This window comes from Dermacentor variabilis, chromosome 9, assembly GCF_050947875.1.
Source record: "Dermacentor variabilis isolate Ectoservices chromosome 9, ASM5094787v1, whole genome shotgun sequence".
Classification (NCBI taxonomy): domain Eukaryota; kingdom Metazoa; phylum Arthropoda; class Arachnida; order Ixodida; family Ixodidae; genus Dermacentor; species Dermacentor variabilis.
In genome coordinates this window covers 113,493,186-113,518,299 of record NC_134576.1, presented here as the reverse complement: position 1 = coordinate 113,518,299, position 25,114 = coordinate 113,493,186, and the positions used below count along the sequence as shown (strand labels likewise).

Below are 25,114 nucleotides of genomic sequence, written 5' to 3'. Positions count from 1 at the left end.
TCGAAATGTAGATACACGCCATTTATATCGGTATTAGCAGTACTAAAATTACATTGACACTGCTGGGTCATTTGCAATCAATTCCGATCACATGCGTCTGTAAGGGACCAAACGATGTCGAGGCCCATGCCGATGAGACCTTCTTCCCAAATTATAGGGCACCATATTGCGGTAAGCAGCGCAAAACAGGGAAAGCAAGAGGTGAGGACGCGACGGAAAAGTCTGTCTGCCTGAAATGTTTGCCATCTGTAAACGAGGGCTCAGGTCGCAACGTAACTTTTTTTTAACCCATTGCACGCCATGAGTTGACAGCAACGCAGAGCACGTTTTGGGAGTGAGCGCGACAGATCTTCAATGGAAGAAAATTGGAGTTGTCAGTCGGAGTGTCAGTAACTACCTTGCGCCACATGGAGGGCCTGCGTGGTTGGGTATATGTGGTCCAAACCTCTTTTCGTCGAAGCGATGTCCGACGCTGGACGCAACAGGCCCCCACCGGATATTTTGCGACACGGGGCCCTTAAGTGCAAGCTTTAGCTCGGGCCCAACTCCGACGCGGCCTATTCAAATACATGTGAAACGCAAAAAAAAGTTTTTCTGCAATAACCCCTGGACCGATCTAAATGAATTTTGTTGCATTTGTGAGAGAAGGCAAATTCTAGTGCCCATTGGAAGCGGAATTTTGATTCAGGACCTGAATTTTGTTAAGAGAATTTTCGAAAATTCGGAAGTTTGAAAAACATAGAAGCACGAAGTTTAAAAACGCATAGCTCCGCATCAAGGACAGATATCGCGGTCCTGTGAACTGCACCCATTAGATCATTGAAAGCGCACAAATTTGATATCGCGGTCCTGTGAACTGCACCCATTAGATCATTGAAAGCGCACAAATTTGATGTCATTTTTTATCTTACGTGAATTTATCACGTTGTTTACCAGGGTTGTGCACAAGCTGCATTTCCAGGTTACTAAATTTTTTTAGATTCATGTGTAACATATCGATTTTGTCTACTTTAGATTTACTAATAGATGCATTTCACATAATTGTATTATCCTTTTTCCTTGATGAGTATGATAGTTTCGTTTGTTAAAGATTTTAGATTTCCCCCAATCTTTAATAAAAAATTGCCAACCTAAATTAAGAATTCAAAACCAACAGTCATTAGATTGAGTTTTTCTTTTAAATGGAACAAACGTCGTCAAATTTGGTGCAGTGGTTGCCGAGAAAAACGAATTATCCTTTTACATGTATTTATATAGGAGCACCCGACCTAAAGATTCCTCTTAACGCTGCCGCGTTTATGTACCCAAAAAGCAATCACGGCAACATGCTAGGGACATGAAGAAGTCCGCTTGTTGCGGCTGCAGCTATTGTTCTCTCGTGATTTAAGCACTTCGCCGCTGCGTAAGAAAAGTCTTGATATTTCGACAAAATTAATATATATTCGGAGACCTGCGACAGAAACTGAATGTAGACCTGCGACAGAAACAGGTATTTGATCCAGTTACTAAAAAAGAAACAGAAAAATTTACGAATATGCTATACATAACTCAAATTCTACAACATTTCGGCGCTAATAAATGCGCGCGCGTTAAGTTGCCGAATTGAAGTATCCCGGGCAAATGCTTATTCCGCCCGCGCTTCACGGTTCCCCACCGCTTCTTCTTCTTCCTCCCATTGGGCAGTGCCGTTCGGCGCCGTGGTGCCACGCGAGTACTCCTCGTTGCGGGCCCTCCCGCCTGACTCCGAGGTGTTCGGCCGGTCGCCGTCTTCATTGGTCAAGGACGCAGCCTCGGTCTCAGTACTAGCGGGAGTGGTGCGTAGTCGTACGCTACGCACGACCGAGAACCGCATGGTGTATGGGAGGGTCTTCGTGCTTGGGCGCCTGCAAGACCGAGTGACAGGGAATCATTAATGCTATTAAGAGTTTTTGGGGCGAAACTTCATTCAGCTTGCGTTATATCTCTGTGTATCTATGCATGAATGTCGGCGTCTAAACTGCTTCCCTACTAAAGTCACTAGGTAGGCAGTGGTCCGATGGGCAGAGCGTCGGGCTGCGGTGCTGAGGCAAGCGGCTTCAAAAACTAGAGTCACTGGGTTTCAAAAACCGGTCCCGTCGTGCTCTTCAATAAATATATCTGGTGCCAGCTTACTCGCCGCAGGGGAATGCGGGAGACCGACCTCTGCGGCCTTACACAAGTCTACCTCATTAGTAGGATTGTATACACATACCCGTAGTACCAACTCCGCCGCAAAGACGAAGAGGCGGTAAATAGGGTCATCCGCTCGGCGTACAAGGAGGCAATGGGACTGGACCAGTCCGCCAGCACACAGCGTCTCCTTCAGCTTGGAGTGTACAACACCCTCACAGAGCTGATAGAGGCACACAAGACTGCAGAGATACACCTTCTTTCTCGCACTGAACACGGTCGTTACATTCTTAACCGTCTTAACATCAACCCTACAGGTGACATCCACATCACTGCTCCCCTCCCGACTGGAGTCTGCAGTCGGCTGGTCATCAAACCCATGGCCAAGAATATGCTACCCGGCCGCCACGATAGGCGCCGCCAACTGAAGGCACAAGCCTTAGACGTCACCTACTCCACCGACGAGCATGCCACGTGCGTGGACGCGGCAAAATGCGACTCTAACACATACGTAGCCTGCACAGCGACGCCAACCACCACTCTCATCAGCGCCGCTACAATGCGCACACACTCCTCCACGGCTGCCGAAGAGGTCGCAATCGCGCTAGCCATCGCGGATCCCCGGACACGCACGGTTCTTAGTGACTCTCAACAAGCCATCCAAAACTTTGTCTCCTTGCCGCACACATCCTCCGTGGTTGAGCTCTCGACAGAACTGTAAGCTTTGTGTGGGTACCTGCTCACGCGAGGAACTCTGGGAACGAAGGGGTCGACCGTTTAGCCTGAGGCCTAACTAGCCGGGAGGCCGGCCCCTCGAACCCGGATGCTCTCGAAGAGGCCCCCAAATCCTATGCTGACATTACTAATTTCTGCAAGGAGACGAGACGCGTGCACCCACCTCCCATCCCGACCTCGACCGAGCGCAAGCCACCATGCTTCGCAGACTGCAGACCGATTCCATTCCCAGTCACTATTTAATCACTGGCGGGGATTACGACCCTGTCTGTACTAAGTGCGACCACGGAGTGTTGGCCACTCGGGCACACATTCTCTGGGGATGCGAGGGTAACCCACCCTCACAACCATTACTGCCAGCTCCCTCCAAGGAGGGTTGGAACCAGCTGCTGACAAGAGCAGACAAGAAAACACAACTGGCACTCGTCTAGCGGGCCCAAGACGTCGCCCCCACCTGGGAGCCACACTTGGCCTACCTGCCCTAACTTCCAACGCTGCAGTGGCAAATAAAGTTGTTTCTCTCTCTCTCTCTCTATCTCTCCCTCTCTCTTGGATTTCAGTGTATATGTCAATGGGCATGTGCTACCTTTATGATCATTACATAAAACATGTTATCGACAATTACGCATCAGCGACAACATAGATGCCTAATAGCATTAAGGTCGACAGTCTTCTTCAAAGGATGGATGAACTACCAGGTTTTATTACTGCGCTGAAATAGCCCTGTTTAATTTCAAGTTGGAGCTACGTAGGACTATAAGGTGTGCTTCTTCGCTGATGTGAAAATAACGGTATTGAGTTAACTGTGCTATAAAGTTCGTAAACATGGATAAGGTGCCTCAGAAACGCCAGCCTTTCTGAGGCACCTTATCCCTGTTTACGAACTTTATACCACAGTGTGGTATTCCATCTGTCAGCCCCTTTCTTGTTTTTGGTATTGAGTTAACATGTGCCAACTTCGAGATAAAGGTGACAGTGCGTGTTGTAGCGATAATTTTGTGGCGACTATACTCGCGCGCCACTTCCTCTGGCAATGAAAATAAAGGTATGCTGGAGAAACAAGCTGAAGAGGACTCCTGAAAAGAAAAAGAAACAGAAAGGTTTCATATTCTCCTGCGCATTATTATAGGCTGTGGAAGAGGAAATGCAAGCATATTTATAAGCATAGCTGCACACTAAGGCAAACCATGGCACTGAGTTTTACATTTGACTCATTTTTGGGCTTTTCCTCGTTTGGGCAAATGCGAAACCGCCTTGTGTGGAAGCTGCGCCGATTCAGCATGTGGTCCAAGGAATCGAAACCGCCGTCAGTCTCTGCCGGACTACACGGCGTAGTAACACGCGTGGAGAAGCTCGTACCCCGTACCTTTCCCTTCGCTGCTACAGAAAGCGATGAGTGCACAGACGAGGTCATAAACGCCGCGTGAAGCCCGACACTGTTTTCTTTATTGAAAACGTTGGCACGACGCGCGTCTTCCACAACCCAGGCCTAACCGCTGCACAGTATGCGCGTCACACCCCGACTGCCATGCGTACGATCGGCGCAAAATGAAACGCGAACAGCAGAGCTCGTGGCCGAGGCAAAGCTCGAAGTAGTGCGCCGTCCAGACATCGCCTTCGAGAGACGCGCACATCTGGTTTGAGTGCACAGCACGACGATGCTGCCACTACGCTTCGATGTTTTCGTTTGTGTTCTGGTTCTCTTTTATTTGAAATATCTGAAAACGAGAAGTGAAAAATCGCAGAAAGCCGAATCTGAAATATCACCGTAATGGGGCGAGTATCGTCGCACAGATGTGGCAAAACGACAAGCCAAAAGCGATGCGTGCCGTCCAGTTTGCGCCGTCATCATTACTGCGCCGCCATCTTTTCTCGCTTTCGAATGCAAGACAACCAGAACAGAAACGAACATATCGCAGTGTAGCGGCAGCATGGTCAGGGCAGTGCGGTCTCACCGGATCTGCACGTCTTGCAATGGCGATGGATGCAGGGCTGGCACTGCACCTTCAGTCATGCTTCGCTCACGCTATCCAATGTTCGCGTTTCGTTGGACACCGGTAGTACGCTGTATGTAACAGTGACCGATGATGAGGAGCACCTACTGTTCCATATTCTTCCGCCGCTTTGTTCGTTGTCACGCTGAGTTATTAAAATTAAATTACGGGGTTTTACGTGCAAAAACCACTTTCTGATTATGAGGCACGCCGTAGTGGAGGACTCCGGAAATTTGGACCAGCTGGGGTTCTTTAACGTGCATCTAAATCTAAGGACACGGGTGTTCTCGCATTTCGCCCCCATCGAAATGCGGTCGCCGTGGCCGGTATTCAATCCCGCTACCTCGCGCTCAGCTTCCCAACACCATAGCCACTGAGCAACGACAGCGGGTCCTGAGTTATGCTTCTCCTGAGCGCGCATCGCGATCAGTACATTTTGCGAACAACACGAGTGCTTGCAGGGCAAGTGCTCTTCGCAGAAGCAACCCCTCGTGTACTCTTTATCTCAGTCTACGAGAATTCTCGCACCCTCAGATGAACACGCTAGCTTTGATTGCGCACAAAAAAGCTAAACTTACCGAGAACTCCCGCAGATAAATTCAATAGAGGGACAAGCAGCATGCTCAAGCTCAAAGGAGCTGCCTGTAGTAGCCTGTCTTTTTTTAAAAATATATGTATGGGCCAGTGCTCTTTCTACTTCCTGTGCGTATTGTCCCAGCCACATAAATGATTCACCACACAAATGATCAAGTATCCTTGACCTTTTAGCCGAAGCACTTTTGTACGTTCAGGGGCGCTAAATGGTTATCGTGTTCCTATGCGACGACTGCGTCTTTCAAACCACCTGTGACTACATTAGTGAACCTTCTTCTGCGTGTGTACGCGTAGTTACTGACTGTTTTTCCTCAACCTTATCTTCCTTGTTCTTTATTCCACCTCGCCTTTACTTATCCTTCTTTCACTCTTTCTCATTTGTTCATATGTAGAGTAGCCAAATAGCCAACACTTTAGTTATCAATCCTGCCTGCGTTTTCGCTCTTCCCTCTTTTTTTTTTCTTACACCAATGTTTCGGACTCCAAGGTTTGAGCTGTGGCATTTACAAAGAGCAGGGTCATAGACGAATAAGTCCATTACTCGGCAAAGCAGATCGGATGCAAGGAAATAACTCGAACATTACTGCAAAGACTGTTAAGCGAAGCTTTGCTGCCCCTATGTCTTCGAGGTAAGCGTTCAAATGCACGTGAAACGCGAAAGCTGCCGTCTTAGACAACCGCTGCACCGCCTTGAACGAAATTATAATGCATCTAAGAGAGAGAAAGAGAGAGAGAGAGAGAGCGCTCAATGCATCTGATTTGGGGCATCAACAGCTCACAAACGCCACCGAGAATCGGCTAATCTCCCAAATTTCGAAGCTTGAAGAAGACAATCCCTTCTGTAAACTCTTTTTGTTCGCTGGTTTAAAAGAGAAGACATAGGCGTTCCCAATAACTTACGTTAAATGCCTTGTTTGTGTGAGCTTCGATAAAATCGCTTTCCGAAACTATTGGTACATTTCAGAGCTCTATACGTTATATAATATTGGTAAACTTTAGGGGACCAAGATGCTTGCAGTTTATCGAAGTGCGATATCAGTTCTATTCCGTACTTTGCTTTAAACTTGGCACTTCCCCGTTATTCGCATTTTCTTATTTAGGGCAGCTACTATAACAGAGTGAATGACATAAACGAAAAAAAATATGCAGCTAGCAGATGGTATAGTTCTCATCAGCTTATTCTTTTGGTGTCAAGAAATTGCACCAAACTGCGTCCGGTGGGTCCCCAACGAAATGTTTCCACGTATTTCCAGTTGACGGGGTAAAGGTTGTACGTTAGATGTCTCTGCACTCCGAATATATCCCAAAGCTCGACAATATTCACCTGGAAGATGTTGAGCTCATCGGTGACCGTGTCGTCTTCGTCGTCGGTGTGGTGAAATAGACGCAGACACCTTTCACGACGCGCAAGCCGGTGCCCTGGCACTGGCAGACACCCTCCATGCAGTCGACCTCGCCCAGGCAAGGAGCGCAGTCGCTGCAGGGGGCGCCCACGTGACCCACTACGGGCCTGGGTGGTGCGGGAGGGACTGAAAACATCAGGAAAGGCGGAGGGAGCTGCTATGTTAACGCTACAGGCTTAGAAAAAATTACTAAGGAATACTTATAGAAATATTGACGCGGTATTTAGGATTACACCTACAGAAAGTTGAGCTAGTTGGAAGTTATTGAACGTGAAAGAAAGTTAAGCGTCTAATGGTAGAGGCCTGGCACATCAATAGAAGTGTAAGCGCATGCGCGACCCAGCATTCGACTAACTTGCGTAAAGTAGAACTGAAATGCTTAAACAGGTGCCTCTCGCGTAGGGTCAAACTTGTTGTGCCTGATTTACAAGTGGCGTTGCCATATATGAGCATGTGCAGATGAAGTTTGTGTCTACCTTGTTTTCGGCCATGGTGCGCCTTTCAGTTGATAGTTGGCTTTTCTGTCGTCTGGTTCTCTTGTGTCCGTGTCCGAGCGTCTTACCGTCTTTCATGATGATATATAAGAGTTTTTGCATCATGTGGCAGATATAATGTAGCGAGCCCGCAGCCTGGGTTAGTTGGATTGGAATCACCGTTAAGTCGATGTAGCAGCGTTAATTACGTGTAATGTGGGCCGCCGGATTGATTTCGACATCCGTGGGGCTTCCTTGCGTAGACCTCCCGCACTATCTGGTTTACATTTTATAAAGCAAATAATTTATATTACGTGCATATTTAAGTGGCAAAATCCAGAAGGAAATAAAGAGGGGGAATTCCGCTGTAGTTACCGGCAACGTATTGAAGGTTTTTTCGCATGAACTGTCAGAAGTTTAACGCGCTATAAGCGGCATTTGGTTTATCGGACTTTTCAATTCGCAACACACATGGATATGAAATATCGCCACAGATCGTATGTGAAGGCCGTTTTTTTTTGTAAAACCCAAGGAAGGCTGGATAACGTAGTTTAGCGCCGGCGGATGAGGAGAGAACGCTGGCGCTAGAAATGTTATCCATGGTTAGAGTACTAACTTGGCCAACGAACAACGGTGCCAAGGGAAGTTATATGCTCGAGGGAGCAGACGCCCCCCCCCCTCCAACAACATAACATAAACAAAAAGATCAAGCTGAGAGACCTAACCTCAGCGTGATGCCGCGCTGGAACATTTCTAAAATGTCAGGGACCGCCATACTTAATTGAGGCACAATGTCGCCAAAATCGTGTAATTGGCATTGCCGACGATGAGATTTCTGGGAATCGTTCTTTGTCATTCGTATTTTTCCATGTCAGATATTTCCTGCAAATCATTACGCTTCCTGCAGGAATCATCAATCCGGAAAGGGTCAACGACTGTTCTTGTTTTTTTTTTTCAATAGATCCCGGTCGCAATTCAACCGCTGCGGCCTGGATTCGAAATCGGCACCACGTGCTCTGCAACAGAATGCTATAGCCATTGAACAGCAGCAGCAGCGGTTCCCACGCGGAAGTTACCTTCGTGAGCAAAGCAAACTTTCTTCCACAAGCAAGGCGACTTACGATTCGGCTTCTGCGTGCGCTCGGGTGCGTCAGTTGGTCCGATGAGTTTCGGTGTCTGCAAATGAAATCGGGACGTGAGCTTTAGACAGAACATTAGTAAGTATAGAATCTATAGCTGCATTGATATAGCTTATGCGCTCGAAAATCAGCGAGCGCCCCTCTTGCACCACGACATGGTTTGTTGTGTATACCTTCGTGGGCCAAATAAGTTGCTCGAATGGTGAAGGGTGGGTTGTCCGTAAGTAAGTCCGCGCGTATGACTACAGCGGTGCACCGGCGATGTCAAAAGGTTACGTTGCGTGCCTGGTGTCATCACCATTGGCGGCCTTAAAGGCCGTGATGCAGATGGCGGCAATGTGTTTTCCATCACATTGGAAAAGAGGCGCCACTGGCGTAAATGGTTGTGGAACTGATAGCTCCATACCGTCGCAATACCCACACGAAGTTAACAGTGAAGCCATCGAAATGACGGGCATTTGTGCGTGTTGACTGTAGGTCTGGAATTTCTATGTCAAAACGGACTAGTTGACGTAATCCCCACGTGATCACTCTCTCTGCCGCTCTCTGTGAATCCGCCGATGCTGATGTTACATGAGAGGGGCTATGGCGCAAAATCGGCGTCCTCCTTATCTTTTATTTTTGTTTTTTCTTGGTTACAAAGTTTGTTTTATCGTAGGTAATACTGAATTTGTTATTATGGAAGTCTATATATTTCAATCTAGCTTCACCTAATAGTTACTGTTAGCGTCGCATAATGGATCTGTTTCCTTGTTATTACAATTTGTTCTCATTTCTCATCGTCTTATTTCTTATGCCAAAACCATAGGACTAATGTCTAACTTAACTTTCAAAAATATTGAATGATGTTCAACTGGGCGTCTCAACATACTTTTTAGTTGTACGCATCAGAAAGTCAGCATAAACGCCAGGAAATATCATTAATGATTTTCGAAAGTATTTGGCATAAGCATGACATGGTATTCGTGCTATATGAAATTTGCTCTCAATGAGTGAATTACAGAGGACCTTTGTTAGCGCCATTCATAAAACATTGCTTGAGCACACTCAAGCAATTTCGCTTCTTCATGCAATGGACCCCACCATAATTCTCAATATGGGGACTGTTGTGTTGAGGCGGTCCTGTTAACGTAAAAAAATGGCGATAATATTCGAAATAATAACGTTATGGTCCTGAAACGCCTTGGAAAAATCCAAGCCAAGCCCAGTAATATCGCTCCGCTTAGTGCAGTTTCCCTATGTGACTGTCATAATTACAGTTATTGAGACATTTTACATTTCTAGCAGACGGCCTGTGTAAACCTGCGTTATGAGGATTCAGGCTGAAGACAGTGACAGTTCATTGGAGCATAAAGTCTGCAAAACTAATCCATTCTCATGCAGCATCATACTTACTGACGTGAAGTCGGGCAGGATCTAGAGGGAGACAGTAGGCAAACCAAGCACAATATAATTAGTAGCGACTCAGGTAAAAATTACTGCAAGAAAACGCATATTTTAAGTTTTCGACTATAGTTTTCCTTCGAGCTTTTTGTGCGTTATGTTCGAGCGCGAACAAGAATTTTTATATTTATGTACCAGGAGCCTAATCTTGCCGCATAACCGCTGATGCAAGTAACCAATGTGAGCGAGCCAGTGTTCATTATATATATGTATAAAGTGATTCTTGAAACAGTCCTAGTTATTTAATTAATTTTGGGTGCCAATGCAGGCCTGGCACAATTTTAAGGGTGGATGTTCGTTCATTAGATTCGTTCTTTCACTACAATGTACATTGTACTAACGACGAGCCAAGAGTAATAAAGGAACTAATTGCCTCAGAAATGGGACTTAGTCAGGTAGGGTATGGTAGCTGCAGTTACTGGCAATTGAATGTTTCAGCTTCCTGTAATGATCAGCCAGAAAAAGCAGTACAATAAGACTGATATATAAAGGCTGTTCGACGACATCTGAGAAAAAGCTAAAAAAAAAAGACAAGATACAAATTGTTTCCCGTAAGTGGCTTCGCTTGACCTAAAAGCGGTAAGAGCAACGTAAGCAGGTAAAAATTAAACCGCAGTTTTCCATGGCGTCATTCAAACTGATTGCAATATTTCTGGCTGGTTATCAGTGCTGGAAATTGAAATCATCTTTAGCACTCATATAGCAATCATAAATTATCATCAGTTGTACAAGGTACGCTAAAATAAAGAAATGCAGGAAACGCACACAACTATTTTTCTTTAGATCAGTTGAAAAGAGCCATTTTCGTAATATTAGGGGCCCCTTATGAGCCGTGAAATGACCGTAATGAAATAACAGTCGGAACGCCGCTCTTTACTTAAAGAGCACCGAGCAACAGGATTTTCCCCAATTATGCGACTTTTGTCTTTCAGCGAGGCCCCAGTTTTAGTCCGCATTTGCAGCACAACTGCTCCCCTAGACCTTCAACCTCGACTCCGCTTGAATGACAGCGCCGACAATCAGCTGATTTAGTCACTGTGCCTCAACGACCCCCCCCCGATGAGTCCTCAGTGCAGTACTTCTTTTTCGTTTTCTTGCATTCCGCGACGTTCTCAATGCACTGGAGTGAGGGCTTGTTTCTGAAACCTCTCGTTCGTGTAGAAATCATGGAGGTGCTTTATTACACCATCTCGTCTCATCAATGGAGAAGAGGCACCGTGTGAGACAGAAACGAGGGGCGCTTTATCTGCGAAATAACACCAAGGGCAGCGACTTGCTATTCCAGGCTAGAGCTGACTGTAGGATGGCAGAGAACATGCTACACAAATATTTGCGACAGGATGAGGTATGCGTCTGCTGAAGGGGCACATACCTAGGGGCACATACCCACTGAACGCGGGTTGCGTGAATTAGGTCATGTACGGGCACACATACGTACGCCTAGGAAACAAGTTGAGCTGCCAGTGAATGCTAATCGCATTAGAACAATCCCTGCTTTAATGGTCACTGGGGCGTTGCCACTCCCCTCGTAACCATCTTTATTTTTGTACATGTGTGTGCAGAGACGTTTACGTAATCGCGGTCATCGACGTCGTGATCAGCCTCGTGGGTGGTCTCGTGGTGTTCGTGGCGTTGGGCAGCATGGCGTTCAGACTACGGGTCTCCATGATGGACGTCCTGAGAATAGGCGAGCCAGCCCTAACCTGCGTTCTTCGCTCATTAGTTGACAAATATGACGACGACGACACAGCGTACTCAAAGAAAATCACTGTAGAAAAATATCCTTAGCTTTATTGTTACGTTTCCGTCCGCCCTCTCTCCCCGTTGCTTATTTCTTACTCTCGCGAACCTCATTGCTATCAAGATGAATAGCTCAGGAAGGGCGGATCAATATTCAATAGAAGCAAGGATATGAAGCTGCAATCTAACGTTAGCCAAGATACTAAAAAGAAACTGGTACAACATTCTATTACGAGATGTGCGGTCCTCCGTCGTATGTCCTCGCCGGCTATGCTGTTAATGTTCATGTGGTAATCCAGCCAATCAGAGAAGCGTGATAGGTAGGTTCCTAATTTTCCATTTTAGGGCTACGGTATTCCACAGAAATATTCTTATTGCTTCCTAAATCAACCCATTCAGTCATCTTCATCGCGGTATCCCCTGCGTAATTATTATTTAGCACACGATTTACAACAAGCCCCGCCTGTCCTTTCACCAGCGTGACGCGAAGCCAGTGGTGCCAAAGTAACTTCAAGAAAATGACAACGTTCAATGACTTAACCGGTAAGCGTCTTGTAAGCGAAAAGCTTTTGGTGTTGGCACCTATTATTGTGAGCTGTTTGTTCCGCGGAGTGATCACACCCTATCGGAATGACCACGTGGTTGCCGGTCGAGTCAGGGAATGAACGAAGTTGGTTCTTTCCAATCGCTTTTGGGACGCCCACACCCGTGAAGCGAGGGCGCACAATTAAACTGAACATCTTATATTTCGCGCGCTACGAGTAAAGCACGGAAAAAGTAATTACACAGGACAGAGCACGATAAGAGCGAATTAATGGGTTGCTTTAGGAAGCACCAACAGCTTTCTAAGCCGTAGCCGCGCTCTGAATTTAAAAAAAAAATATACACAAGTTTGTTCACTATAATTTTCCAATTATCTTTATAATAAACGCACAATATTTATTCTTGTGGCGGAAGGGGAATGATTACGGAACCCAGGGCTCGAAAACATATATTTGAGCAGTTATTTTAACAACTTGGCTAATCAAAACTGGAACACCCTGTATGCATACACGTGCAAAGCTGACACGATTTGCTTTTTAATGCACTTCCGTATTTTTCGCTTTGTAAAGACCACAGACAATGAAAACCCAGGACATAGCCAAGTCCTGAAGCGGAGCTATTTGTTGTTTCACGTGTCAGTGAGATGCCCTACCCAGAATAGAGGGAGAAAAAAAAGAAACATCGATGCTAAAGGGAACAAAAGGCCAAATGGAATACGCACTTGGTTTTGTGTCTTGTTCCAGCTTTCATTCGTGCTGTTTTGTAGCAACCAGTGTAGGGCAGCTCACGAAGCCGTTACCACACCATTTCAGGGCTAGCGCTATATAGAAGCAATTGCGCGGTAATCGCTCGCAGTTATCGCCGTCCTAGTGAATTATTAAACGTTTGTTTTAAAGAAGACTAACCCACTTACACTGGTGCCAATGTTTCCGCCGTTCGCAGGCGACATTCATGCTGACGGCTTGTACACCACAGGACTCGGGTTGGTATTCGTGGCTTACCCGCAGGCCATTTCGACCGTTTCCCAGCCCAAACTTTGGACGGCTACATTCTTCGCCATGTTCTTCCTCCTTACTCTGGGATCACAAGTGAGCATTACACTCTTCCTCCTTTTGCACTGAACTGAAAACCCCGAAAAGGTTCCCAATAATTTTGTGGGCTATTCTGATAGAGCATCGCGGTAGCCAGAGGTCTTAACGATACACCAGGCATTGCACGCCATGGCGATGAGCTCTCTCTACACTTCTGTGCATTGAGTCACACCTAGTCTTGCTACTTGAACTTGAAAAACTGTATACCTAGGCATGAATATCGCACATGCTGGAAACGCCGGTGGCGAGGGGAGTTCAGTGTAGCCAAGTGAACACACTAGACATTAATTTGCCATGAAAGACATCGCTACTGCAGTGTACGTAACATAAACATCGCATAGAACTCTCTCTGTAGAACTCTCTCTGAGCGGAGGGTCAGAAACAAACGTGCTTCTCAGGATTCAGTACCCACATATAGTGATAGAGCCATAAAAAATAGTAAGAGAGAGAGAGAGAAATTAAATATGTTATTGAGCAGAAAGGAGGAGACGCCACCCCTACAGACGTGTCTCTGGCATGCACCTCCTCCCAATTTGTCGAGATGAAGGTTGTTTCTGAAATACTGGACAAAGAAGCTCTGCTGTCTAGAGTACTTCATCAGCACTTCTTGGCGTCTCTGAAAGTGTCACCACATTTATTACCATAATACAAGGTGTCCTCGATAACTTCAGCTAGGGTTAAAAAATGTGCAGATGCACTCTGAGGCGACGCGACGAAATGCATGCTGCTGAATATTGTATAGAGTACGCCGCACTATTCTTTGTATTCTGCTTTATTGCATAATTAGTCAATATTAATTAAGCAACTTCCGAAGCAACGCAGTCAGTCAAATAGATCCAATTAGAAAGTAGTAGAGAGCCTCGCAAGAAGTCCAAAAGAAAACAGTTGCTAGCTGTCTATCTATTAGGTATTAGTGTTTTCCCGCTTAATGCAGATTCCCGCGAAATCCGAAAGAAAGTAGCACGTGACATGCCCACTTGCGCGTCGTGATTGCAGCGCTCCCAACGTTTCTCGTACAAATGAACATAGCACCTAGCAGGGTGTGCTGCCGCTTAAAAGGCGACAGGGCAGTGACGCAGGCTTTGGCTGTGTGATTTACGCCACCGATGCGCTTCCCTCGCGGCGGTTAATGATAGCGATAAGCAGGCGCAGCGGCGGCACACGAGGCAAGATGCTTTGTTCGTTTGTACTCGGAGTGTTTGGGAGCGCTGAAATCACGGCGCGCAAGCGGACATGTCACGTGGTATTTCTTTTTTCCTTAATTTCTCCGGCGTTTGAAGTAGGCGGATAAAGACTAATGCCTAATAGGTAGAAAGTTAGAAACTGTGTAATCAGACGATTTGCAAAGCGTTCTACAACTTTATAATTAGAATTGTTTGCCTAACATTGTTTCTTGCGAAGGTGGTTAAATAATCTTGGCTAATTATGCAATTAAGCAGAATACAACAAATAGTGCGACTTCTTCCATACAAATGTCACCAACGTGCATTTGGTCGCGTCCCCTTAGAGTGCTTCGACATCTTTTTAATTCAGGCTAAAATTAGCTGGGACACCCTGCATACGCCAAGAAAAAACATAGTATAGCAAGAAAGTAAAAAATAAAAAAAGATAGACTGTCGCCAGCCAGGATTTAATTCCAAGTGTACGACGTGGTGAGTCATCGTGCTGTGTCATTGAAGTTGTTGTCGTCGTCGTGTCTGTCGCGTAGTCCGTTTCTGCTCTAACATCGCCGCCACTGGCATCGTGGTCGCGCCGTTCTCATTGTTCTCAGTTAAACACGTTGTGGGGATAGTTGGTGCATAGCTTTCAAAAGATGAAGCGCCAACAGTGACGGCACGCATAACCCTAATCTGGACGCCTGCACATGCCGGCCTCCCCGGCAACGTGGAGGCTCACTCCTTCGCCCGAGGTCTCACATTCCCGGCAGTGGGAGCCGAGCCCCCTCTACGTGCCGGGGAGTGCTTGCTCTCCTTCCGTGATATTCTCTCGTACCACCGGGACAAACGAAGGGAATACACACCCCCAGCACCATCCCTCACCATAGAGCAGGCCGCACACTGGCGTCGACTACAAACTCGGACTGCTCCATACCCCATACTACTACATGCCAAATACCCAGACCAATTCCCCTCAACATGCAAACTTTGCGGCAAACCAGGAGAATTCCTGCACACCCTCCTCACATGCCCCACCTTCCCTCATCCCCCATCACCTGCCGTGGCGGTGTCTTACTGGGAGACTCTTCTGACCTGCACTTCCGCTCAAGACCAGTGCCGGATCATCTCCAGTGCAATAAGAAGGATTGCGCTTCAAGGACTCTCCTTCACTTTGTAAGGGTGCCCCCTCATAATAAGGGAGCACCCAAGTGCCATGTAGGGGGCTTCGCCCCCACCATTCATATCATTGGCAATAAATGTTTCTACCACCACCACTAAGCAGGAAGAAAGACAGGAACAAGGCGCCTCGTCCTGTCTTTATTCCTTCTTAGTGTGACGTCATTGTTGGCGCTTCATCTTTTGAAAGCACTGTTCTCGTTCTCAGCCTAGTTAGCGCTATCCTGGGCGGCGCTCAATGGTCGCTTCGTAGCGTTACGCTGCAAATGCTGTTCTGGGAGGACGTTACGGGCGCCAATCACGCGAACGATGACAAGTCGAAAAGCAAACGTCTCTCGCCTTTGCGCGCAGATGGCGTTCGTAGAGAGCCTCTTGTCTGCACTCAAGGACCAGTTCGAGAACTTGCACCAGCGTCGCACCACCCTCACCGCAGTCGCTTGCTGCGTCGGCTTCCTGCTCGGATTGCCGCTCACTATGCAGGTGATTGAGGGGCAGGGTGAGGTTACAGCACGAAGGACACGCACACAACACAGCATGAATTCGCACACACATGTACGCACACGCGCGCACTCGCACACGCGCACACACACGAAACGATACGATTACACGAACAGGATGACCATGACCGCGGACATTAGGACACACTCATACAGCAAGAAAACGTAAGTGTGGATGCCAATTTTTGTATAGTTGGCACCGCTACTGACGCCTGGAATGTAACACATGTAGCAGCAGGTTGCAAATATGTCGAGGTAAGAAATCGTAATTACTACGAAACCAGGATTCAGTAACAAGATGTGCTACGCATAAAAAAAAAGTACAGTACTAATTCACGCTATCGCGGTCGTTTTCTTTAATAATTGTTTTCTTTACCATACTGAACGCGCAAAAAACTGTGTTTTCGCGATGCGCGCAGCGAAAGGTAACCGCATACGAGCGAGCGCCTGTGCAACGAAATAACCTGTATAACGTAAAAATTATTTTGTCCTGGTTCTATCACGAGCTGCGAGGTGCGCAACCTTTACAACTAAGTCAGTTATAACGAAGGATTTCGGAGGCCTCAAGTGCTTCGTTATAAAGGCGTTCGACAATAGATACGTAACTAGAAAAAAATATGTAACGAAAAAAAAGCACTGCTATTTTTTTTTTACGGAACCGAAATGTCTTTACAAAATCTTATAAAGGGATTGGCTCACACGATATTGAAACATGCAGGGAGGGTTGTACATACTCAACGCTATCGACACCGAAGTAGTCGGGAACTTGCTTCGATGGATCGCACTCTGCGAGATTGTCTACATGATTATTGGCTACGGTACGCTTCCTGTATAGTACGTTCTCTTATATTTCCCACTTCTACAGCTCTGAAGAAACTGCCTTTGGCAACGCACTGGTACGCGGATGCATATATCGGTCACGTGCACAATGGCTAGTTCCAAACACAGTACGATAATATGATCATTTTTCTTGCGCTGTCCCTACAAAATAAAACTGCAACTTTTTATCAAATGCAACAAAAATCTGTGCTCCTTCTTTTAGTGCTGCAACTCAAATTATTTCAAGCCTTCTAAATATAATGTAGCTCCCTTCAAATAGTTGGAAGACGCAGCAGATCCTGCTAAAACCTGGAGAGAGGCTAGGCACATAACCGCTTTGGTTTGTTCCTAATTTTACGTAGCGTCGTCGCGAAGAGATCCCCGAAGTCGCATTTTCTTTGTCTGGGAGAGCCGCACACATTTAATACAAACAAGCTACAGTCTTTCTTTCTTCGCGGTATCAGTTCTACGAGGACGCGGTCGATTTGTGCATTCCCGGTGTCATGCTGCACCGCTGTGACGTTTCGCCTCATTAGGGCGGCCACCTGCGTGCTTTCGCCTTCGCCTAGATAGGATTTGTACCCCGACAATTTTGCCTTTCTGCCGCATTCCTGTGGTGCTATGAGCTCCGGTCGATCCCCGTTCCTCAGGAATTCCTGTAGGACCGCACGCTTGCGCGTGAAGCCTCTACAGTTCCTTTGCCAAACGGTGTTTTTACTGGATCTGTGAGCCATGACTGCCAACTAGCTGATTTCCTAATACTTGCTGGGTGAGCTGTTCATATACCCGGTCCCTGTTCGCAAATTCTGCCTTAAGTTCTTCGGTGAGTATATTATCCCTCTGATGCAGTCGCTCTGTGAGATTGTTATCTCGCTGATGCAACTGCTGTGTCAGATTTTGGAACATCCCCAACATGCGTTCCTCGAAGGCTTTGCGCCATTCATCGTCCTGACCAGACTTGGTTTCAAATTTTTCCTCCAGTTTTGCTATTTTAATTTCTATCACTGTCTCTATGTCCTTATCTATCACGTGCTTCTCCATTTCCTTCGCCCTCCTTTTAGCAGGAGGCGGAGATGCTATCTGCTCCTCCGATCCTTCTATATTTGGCTTTTGCGACACTTGCAGTTGTTTAACATGTGCTGCATTAGGCTTAACGGCTATTTTAAGCTCCTACATTTGCCTATTAATCGCGGCTAGCTGTTCTTTAAGCATGCGATTCTCTTCCTTGATCTGAAACATTTCCTCATCGCGTTTATCCTGGGAGGCCCTGCCTGTCCAACCCACCTTTCTGTTCGGAGACGTGAATCTCGCTGGATTGTTGACGACAGCGCTGCCGGAGGTCCCCGTATTCCCGCGCCCGGCCTTCTGTTGCGTCTCCCCTTCCTGCCGTTGCGGCAGTCGCGGAAAGGAATCCGACCTCCCTCTCGACATGCTCCGCTGTCTTGACGGACTCCTGGATCTGCCTTGATTCTTTTCCCATCTGCTCCTTCCTACTTCGGCCTCCTTCGCCTTCCGCTCTTCCTCCTCCAAGCGCAGCTTGGCCTCCCATTGCCTCTTCTTTATCGTATAAGGGGTCCTGAAAGCTTCCTTGCATTTCCGGTCTGCCGTTAAATGACCCTTGCCGCACAACTTACACTTTGGCTTACATGCGTGATCCTCAGGTGGAGACGTCATTCCGCATCCCCGACATTGAAATTGTTCGCTGACACATACGTCCGATCTGTGTCCTAGCTCACCACACTGGTAGCACACCTCGTAGCGTTTCTTGTAGAGCACACACTTCAGAGGCACGCCATAACAGTACATCCACCTCGGCACTGTCTCGTTTTTGAAGGTGACGATTGCTGAGCTAGAGTTGCCCATCTTCCTAACTCCAGGTATCGGCGGTTTCCTCGGGTTACCGAAGGCCTCAGTCAGTTCCTCTATTGTCAATCTTGGGTCGATGCCGTGCACCACACCCCGCCCGTTGTCTTCGTGCGGCGCAAGGTACACCATGACTTCGTAGTCCTTGTTTTCGATCTTGATAGACTTACACTTGGTCACCTTCCAGACAGTGTCCATGTCTGGGGTGCCGAAAATCAGGGTGCCTTGCTTGTCGTTAACAATAAGCACGTCCTTTTCTTGTCCCTTAACCCACGGGATTTGCGCAGCCATGCGCACCGCCGCACTCAGCCTGGTAGTCGGAACTTTTGCGAGCGCCAGCCCGTTCTACAGCCGAAGGATGATCTTGTAGTCGTTCGGCGGCAATCGCGGGAGGTGCAACGCAATTAAACACTCCGCGATCTTCTGCCCCAGCTGCTTATACGCGGCGTTCGCCGCTGCCGCCTTCTTGCCTTCCCCGAACGCGGTTCCGCGTTCCATCCGCTCGCCGTTGTTTTGGCTGTCTCGCCGTTCGCCTCTCGCAAGGTGCTGCAGCTCCTTGACATGTTTTCCCACTTTCGTGATCCAATCCGCTGTTCTCAGTTCTTCGGGGGTAATTTCTGTACCCTCCACGGTCACCTCCATGGTCCTCGTGCCTCCACAGCGGGGTTCCGAAGCGGGTGCCGGGGGCTTCGGCTGCCGCCGAGCCGCCGCGTTTGTTCAACGCTAGCTTTACCCTTAGCTAGGTGGGAGACACGGTCGACATAAAAGTGGCCGTAAAACATCCAAAAGTCCACTTACAGTAATAAAATTGTAATCCAGGTGATCCTTGGGTCTTCCGATAGGCGATCACATCACTTATTTCTATGAATCGGCACTGTTTCCACCAGACAAAGGAACTTTCCACGGAGCCGACTTGAACCACGTCCGCACTCCCTGGCCCCCTGGCGCCTCTCATGTAAACGAGGAGAAACTTTTGGGCGCCTTAAGACGTATTCAATTGCGACAAAAAGACAGCCGTAAGTAGATTCCGTTCTGCCAACCACTCGCGATTGTGTACGGTTTCAGACAGCCTAAATTGTCCACCCGGCATAAAACACTGTAAATAATTAAAACGACCTGTCCGCCGCTTGATATTCAAAATCTTGCTCCAAGAGTGTCGGCAGCCCGCCACCCGGAAATTGGCCGCCAGATGGTTTGCAAAGGAATTAATAATTAAGGTAAAGTTGTAAATGAAAGCCAATCCAAGCTGTTTACCTTTCGAGGAACATTTCATACCAGAATTTTGGCTAGCTATTCAGGGCAAGCTTCAGTGCCACGATGGTGCATACTAGTATTCGGCTGGCATGCCTGTTGTAATGGCCAGTACACTCGAGTACAGAGTACCTAATTAAGGATGCTGCACAAATATTCCTGTCTCTATGATTACAAGTCCGTTCGCATTCGGTGAAGACCATGGCTAATGTTGCTCAGCTGGTTCGCCAAAATATTATTGGAAGAGATAGGAAACGCATAGCGCTTGATTTGAAAAGCTTGAATCTGCTAACTTTTGGAGAATGAGCGCATTACCAGGGACAGTCCTCGCTCTCTTTTCCTTTAATACGTAAGGGGGACAAATGGCACAAGTTGAAGTTTCACGCCACGGTAACAATCAATGATGATGCAACACGTGGCATGGAGTTGAATGAAAAGATCTAATGAAGTGATGGGTGACAATTACTTTTATACGAACAGAAAGATGAGCTTCGCAGGATTTTTCTTATTGCGTTATTTTATTTATGATTGAATTCTGACCCTTTGTTTATCTCTTATGCCCCCCCCCCAAATAAAAGAAATAAATATTCTGAGCTTGTTTTAAGCTTTCGCTTAGCATGCTAACTCTCTTGCGGCTTACCACATAGATGCCCATACCCCGTTTCTCACGCGCATAACAAAAGACGTTCCGTGACCTGACGCAGTGGAGGTTCATCATCGCTGAAAATTCTGCTCGCACGTTCACACATTGGATTCGCAGCTTTAGCGAACAAGAACGATGAAAACAAAAAGAAATAAAATGGCCTGGAAGGTCACAATATGCATAAAAAATTCTCAGATTGAAGTCGTTAGAACGACCCCGCATCCTACCTTCCCTGGAGTAACAGCTTGAGCGTATGTTTCGCAGAGGAAACAAATCCGCGATGCCGTCTCGGCACTTTTATTCCTAAGTGCCGGAACTGTAATCTAAATTGATTGTGCGCTGTATTTAAGAACACCACATTCTACATTGCAGGAAGCGCTCAACGTGGATTTTCGGATACCCTTTATTATTTCCTGGAGATGGCTAAGAGCACAGGATCTAGTTCCTAGCTGTTTCATCTGGCGAGGATTAAAAAGTTAATTAAGAAATAGAACACTTTAGCCAGCCATTCCATTTCCCACTCGTGGCGCCTACGCCACATGAGTTGAGCCGTAGAAGGTTCGAAGCGGACAAGCTCGCTCTGAAGAACACAAGTTTAATTTATCTCATCGAAAAATTTGATTTATCTCGTCCAACAGTTTTTTTACTTCATGGTCAATGGCGGCTTGCGCGACGTTACCTGCTTCTTTCGGATTGGACGTGAGAACGTGGTTACCTAAACGATATCGGCCGCACAAAATAGACAAGACTGCACTGCTGGGCACAGCGACCCCCACAGAACCAGGACAATGTACAAGCAATTTTCTTTAGGTAGGATTTAGGTGTCATAAACAATGACTAAGCAGTCATTACAGCGTATAAATAAAGGCTGAGTAAAGCTCAACACCGGGAAGGGTACATCGTTCGTCAGTCTCCACAATAAAGGAAATCAAAATCACAAGAATGCAAGCATAATCGCCATATTTCATCTGCCATACACAGTGTCTCTGCGCTTCGAAGTGTCGGTTAATTCGGCATTGCTCTGTGACCTGCTAGATTACTGGTTTAGTTATGATGGCAGAGCGTTGCTGTCGGGTTCGATTAAAAATGTCGGACAAATTTTTATTCCTCTCTCAGAAAAGCTGATCAGACTTGGATGTGTAATTTTTTTCCTTCTACAATATTTGGTACAGCCGGCGTCACAAGTCCACGGACCATGAAATCAGAGGAAGTTCTATATTTCATTTTCCAAGCACCTTGTGGCTGCTACAAGTAGAACACTACAAGGCTATGTTCATTAAAGGAGAAACTGACATCCACACGTATGTAGCATGAAGCTACAAAGCGGTTTCTCAGAAGCAAAGCATCGTAATTGAAGAAAATATTCGTCCAGTTCCGGCATTCCAACGCGGGACTACTTGTGCTTCGAGGTATACATTAATTTGGCCTTGCACTGCGATCTGATCGCCTTCTGGTTAGCTCAGATGGTAGAGCCACAGCCCCGGAAAGGCATTGGTCTCGAGTTGAAATCCCGAACTGGGCGGATTTTTTGTTCAACTACGGAGCTTTGTTTCTGAGAAACGTGTGTGGCTTTTATTTGTAGCTTTGTGCTACACACGGCTTGATGTCAATTACTCCTTTCATGAACCTTCCACCATTTTGCGGAATTTCGCAGAACTAATTTTTCAAGGCTATGTTCGCACACATTAAAACTACAGGCTGACCCACCACGGTACAGATTAGTGGCTTGAGGCGTTACGCTGTGGAATTTGAAGTCGCGAGTCCACGACCGCGTTTTCATGGGGGCTACATGCAAAAACGGCCGCGTACCTATATTTAGGAACGCCTTAAGGAACCCCAACTGGTCAAAACTAATCCGGAGTCCCTCAGTACGGCGTGCTTGCTAAATGAGATCGTGGTTACGGCATGTAACATCCCAGAATTTGATTTAATTTTTTTTACATGCTTGAAATTTATATACCAGGCTGCGCACTACAGCGCTCCAATAGTATTCACTCTCTGAGAGCCCTCGGACCGTAAACTTGATACCGATGGCAGGGAAAGCGTCACCAGCGAGTGTGCTAGCTTGAATTGATGAAAGACCAGGTTCGAGACGAAACCATTTTACAACGAGCCCTCAGAGCCGTATGAAGCAAAGGGTGACAAAGTGTTAAAATTATTCATTGCAATGAAGTTGCACAAACGTTTTATTGCGATAGCAATTCTATGGACACTCCAGGCGCGTTTTTGCCGTTGCCGTCGGCATCGCCGTGATGTTCCTCATAAAGTACAAGGGCGATAACACCGTCGCAGCGCACCATATGCCGTATGTTCGAGTGAAAGTTTGCGAGGGTCGACCGGTGATCGCGGCTCAATCTTGAGCGCGCGACAGAGCAAAGCGGGCAGGAAGCGCACCGTCTTCCGTCGCGAGCGAGGAACTGGGGGAGGGCAGGGAAGGGGGCCGGCCTTCTACTTTGGCGACTGCTGCGCATGGCACTCCGCACGGGCGCCCATATCTTAAAGGCGATCTGCGATGTGCACAAAGTGGGGCGAGAGCTGCATGTGCGCTGTGCTTTCGACGCTTAGTTTTTCGCAATGAAGTGAGAGGCTGTACGAAGGTCAATTGGCTCGCTGCTGCTTCCGCGCTTCTTCACTCCAGCGTTTTGACAGCGAGTTTCCGCAGTCATCGAGCGAGATGTGCCCATGTTTACCTGTGTGCGCGTGACATCGTGCTTGTCAATTTAGCTGGCAAGCGAATGTTTACAAGTTTATACAGCAGAGAAAACTACTATCCCTAATTCGTATAGCTGTCCACTAATTTGCTATCGAAATCAATGCTTCGCCTTTCGGGCAAAGCTGTGACTTCTTTCAATAATGACTATTCTTAACTTGCGTCCACGACCATAAGATCATGCTCAATGTCTCTGTCTCTATTTGATATATTTCTGGTTTCCACTCCTTCGATTCGCCAGTGTAGGGTAGCAAACTGTGTCTGAAGCTGCAGCTTAACTGCCTGATTTTTCTTCTTTCTTTCATCTAACTGCTTTTGTTGTTTTACAGGGCAGGGCATTGCACTAGTGCAGCAAGAAATAGTTTGTCTTTTTGCGAAGAACATGACGGGCCCAGCCATCACTGCTCGTACGTCAGCAGATATCATCGTTTTAAATACTAATTTCGTATGTTTAGGCCGCTCCTTCTTTTTTTCCGTAAATAGTTTCGAAAACTGACCAAGTTCAGTGCTTGGTTCCCAAAGATGGCATTTTTCAGGAATACTTAGTTCTCAGAAAACACTGCTCAAATTCGTGACATCATGAGAAGGGTTAGTGCGCGAATTTATATGCACGAAATATATTTTCCTGCTTTCAAAATCATCGCTCAAGCTAAGACTGAACTTTCTAGTACTCCAGAAGTATAATTTACCTAATTCACTATAAGTTTATGTTAGTCTTTGGTGTCCAGTAATGGTAGCGTGCTTGCGGTGTTTAGTAAAGGCACGTGGTCGACAATAGGTCGAGTACTTCCGGTGTTTAGCGTAGCCATGTGATCTGCAGTAGAGAAACCATAGAACCACTAGCCGCGTCGATAAAGCCAGTATAGGCCCGTCCACTTGAACATAAGCGCTTAGCGTGCAAACACATGAGAGTCGTCGCATTCTGAACTTAACGATTACGTTACTGCACAGTACGGTACATGCTAACCTGCTGTGCCAGGCGCTATCGGCGCACATAAATAAAGCGAGTAATCAAAACATTTAATGCAGCATGTCCCAAAAGGAACTAGCTGATGTACTTTGGTCGTTGCGCGTAGTTATCACAGGCTGAACGGTGCATTTATTTATAAATAATTGGTTTTAGTGGTGTTACAATGAGAAACATTGAGGGGACCAAGAACATGAAGCTAAGTAACCCTAGATTAAAAAAATAAAGCAAGTACTTGAGGAGTTAGTAAAGTAAATGCATGAATGGTCACTGCAATGACAGCTGCTTGTACTCTGCTGTTAAATTCTGTTCCGCAAGATTGGTTGCTTACGTTTACGTCACCAGTAACCTGGGGCCCTATAACGTAAAAATTTTCCAATATGTTTCTATTCCAATCTCCTGACGTCAAATTTGCGTAACCACCAACGCAAGCACCGGGCGGTCACCCGCAGGGTTGTCTGAACAGACCAATCAAACGCTCTCCTCGTTCATAGGAGGTCACTTTTGTTTGCTTGAAAAACGAATAACATTGCCTACACTGAGCGGCTTGTCGTATCTAATTGGCCGACAAGACGCGAGGAGAACGCTCTAGTGGAGAGGGATTCGATGGGGTCGAGCCACTGCACTGAAAGTCGATAACCGTATGAAGAAGGTGGTGCCGGCGTCTGCGATCGGTCGGCTTTCCCTTACTTAGCTTGCGGTGGCTGGTCGAAAATCGCGCCGGCATG

General features: G+C 46.9%; 1 protein-coding gene across 1 annotated transcript; it reads right to left on the bottom strand.

The window, feature by feature from the left end:
* Nucleotides 1–1,502: 1,502 nt before the first annotated feature.
* Nucleotides 1,503–19,753, bottom strand: LOC142557306 (uncharacterized). The gene is made up of 6 exons (XM_075669036.1): nt 18,237–19,753; nt 15,976–16,089; nt 9,882–9,902; nt 8,469–8,523; nt 6,796–7,000; nt 1,503–1,883 (listed from the first exon to the last, which is right to left on the bottom strand). Exons 1-6 carry the CDS (start codon nt 19,104–19,106, stop codon nt 1,625–1,627), a joined length of 1,524 nt encoding a protein of 507 aa, XP_075525151.1. The 5' UTR covers nt 19,107–19,753; the 3' UTR covers nt 1,503–1,624.
* Nucleotides 19,754–25,114: the final 5,361 nt, after the last annotated feature.

What these genes read in the sequence shown, in the direction of transcription:
- LOC142557306 (XM_075669036.1), bottom strand. Translation starts at nt 19,106, where the DNA reads ATGGCTGCGCAAATCCCGTGGGTTAAGGGACAAGAAAAGGACGTGCTT. An exon ending in AACGCCATCTGCGCGCAAAG is followed by an intron (nt 9,903 to 15,975) that starts GCGAGAGACGTT and finishes GTCTCCCTCTAG; the next exon opens with ATCCTGCCCGACTTCACGTC. An exon ending in GCGCACGCAGAAGCCGAATC is followed by an intron (nt 7,001 to 8,468) that starts GTAAGTCGCCTT and finishes TGATGTTTTCAG; the next exon opens with TCCCTCCCGCACCACCCAGG.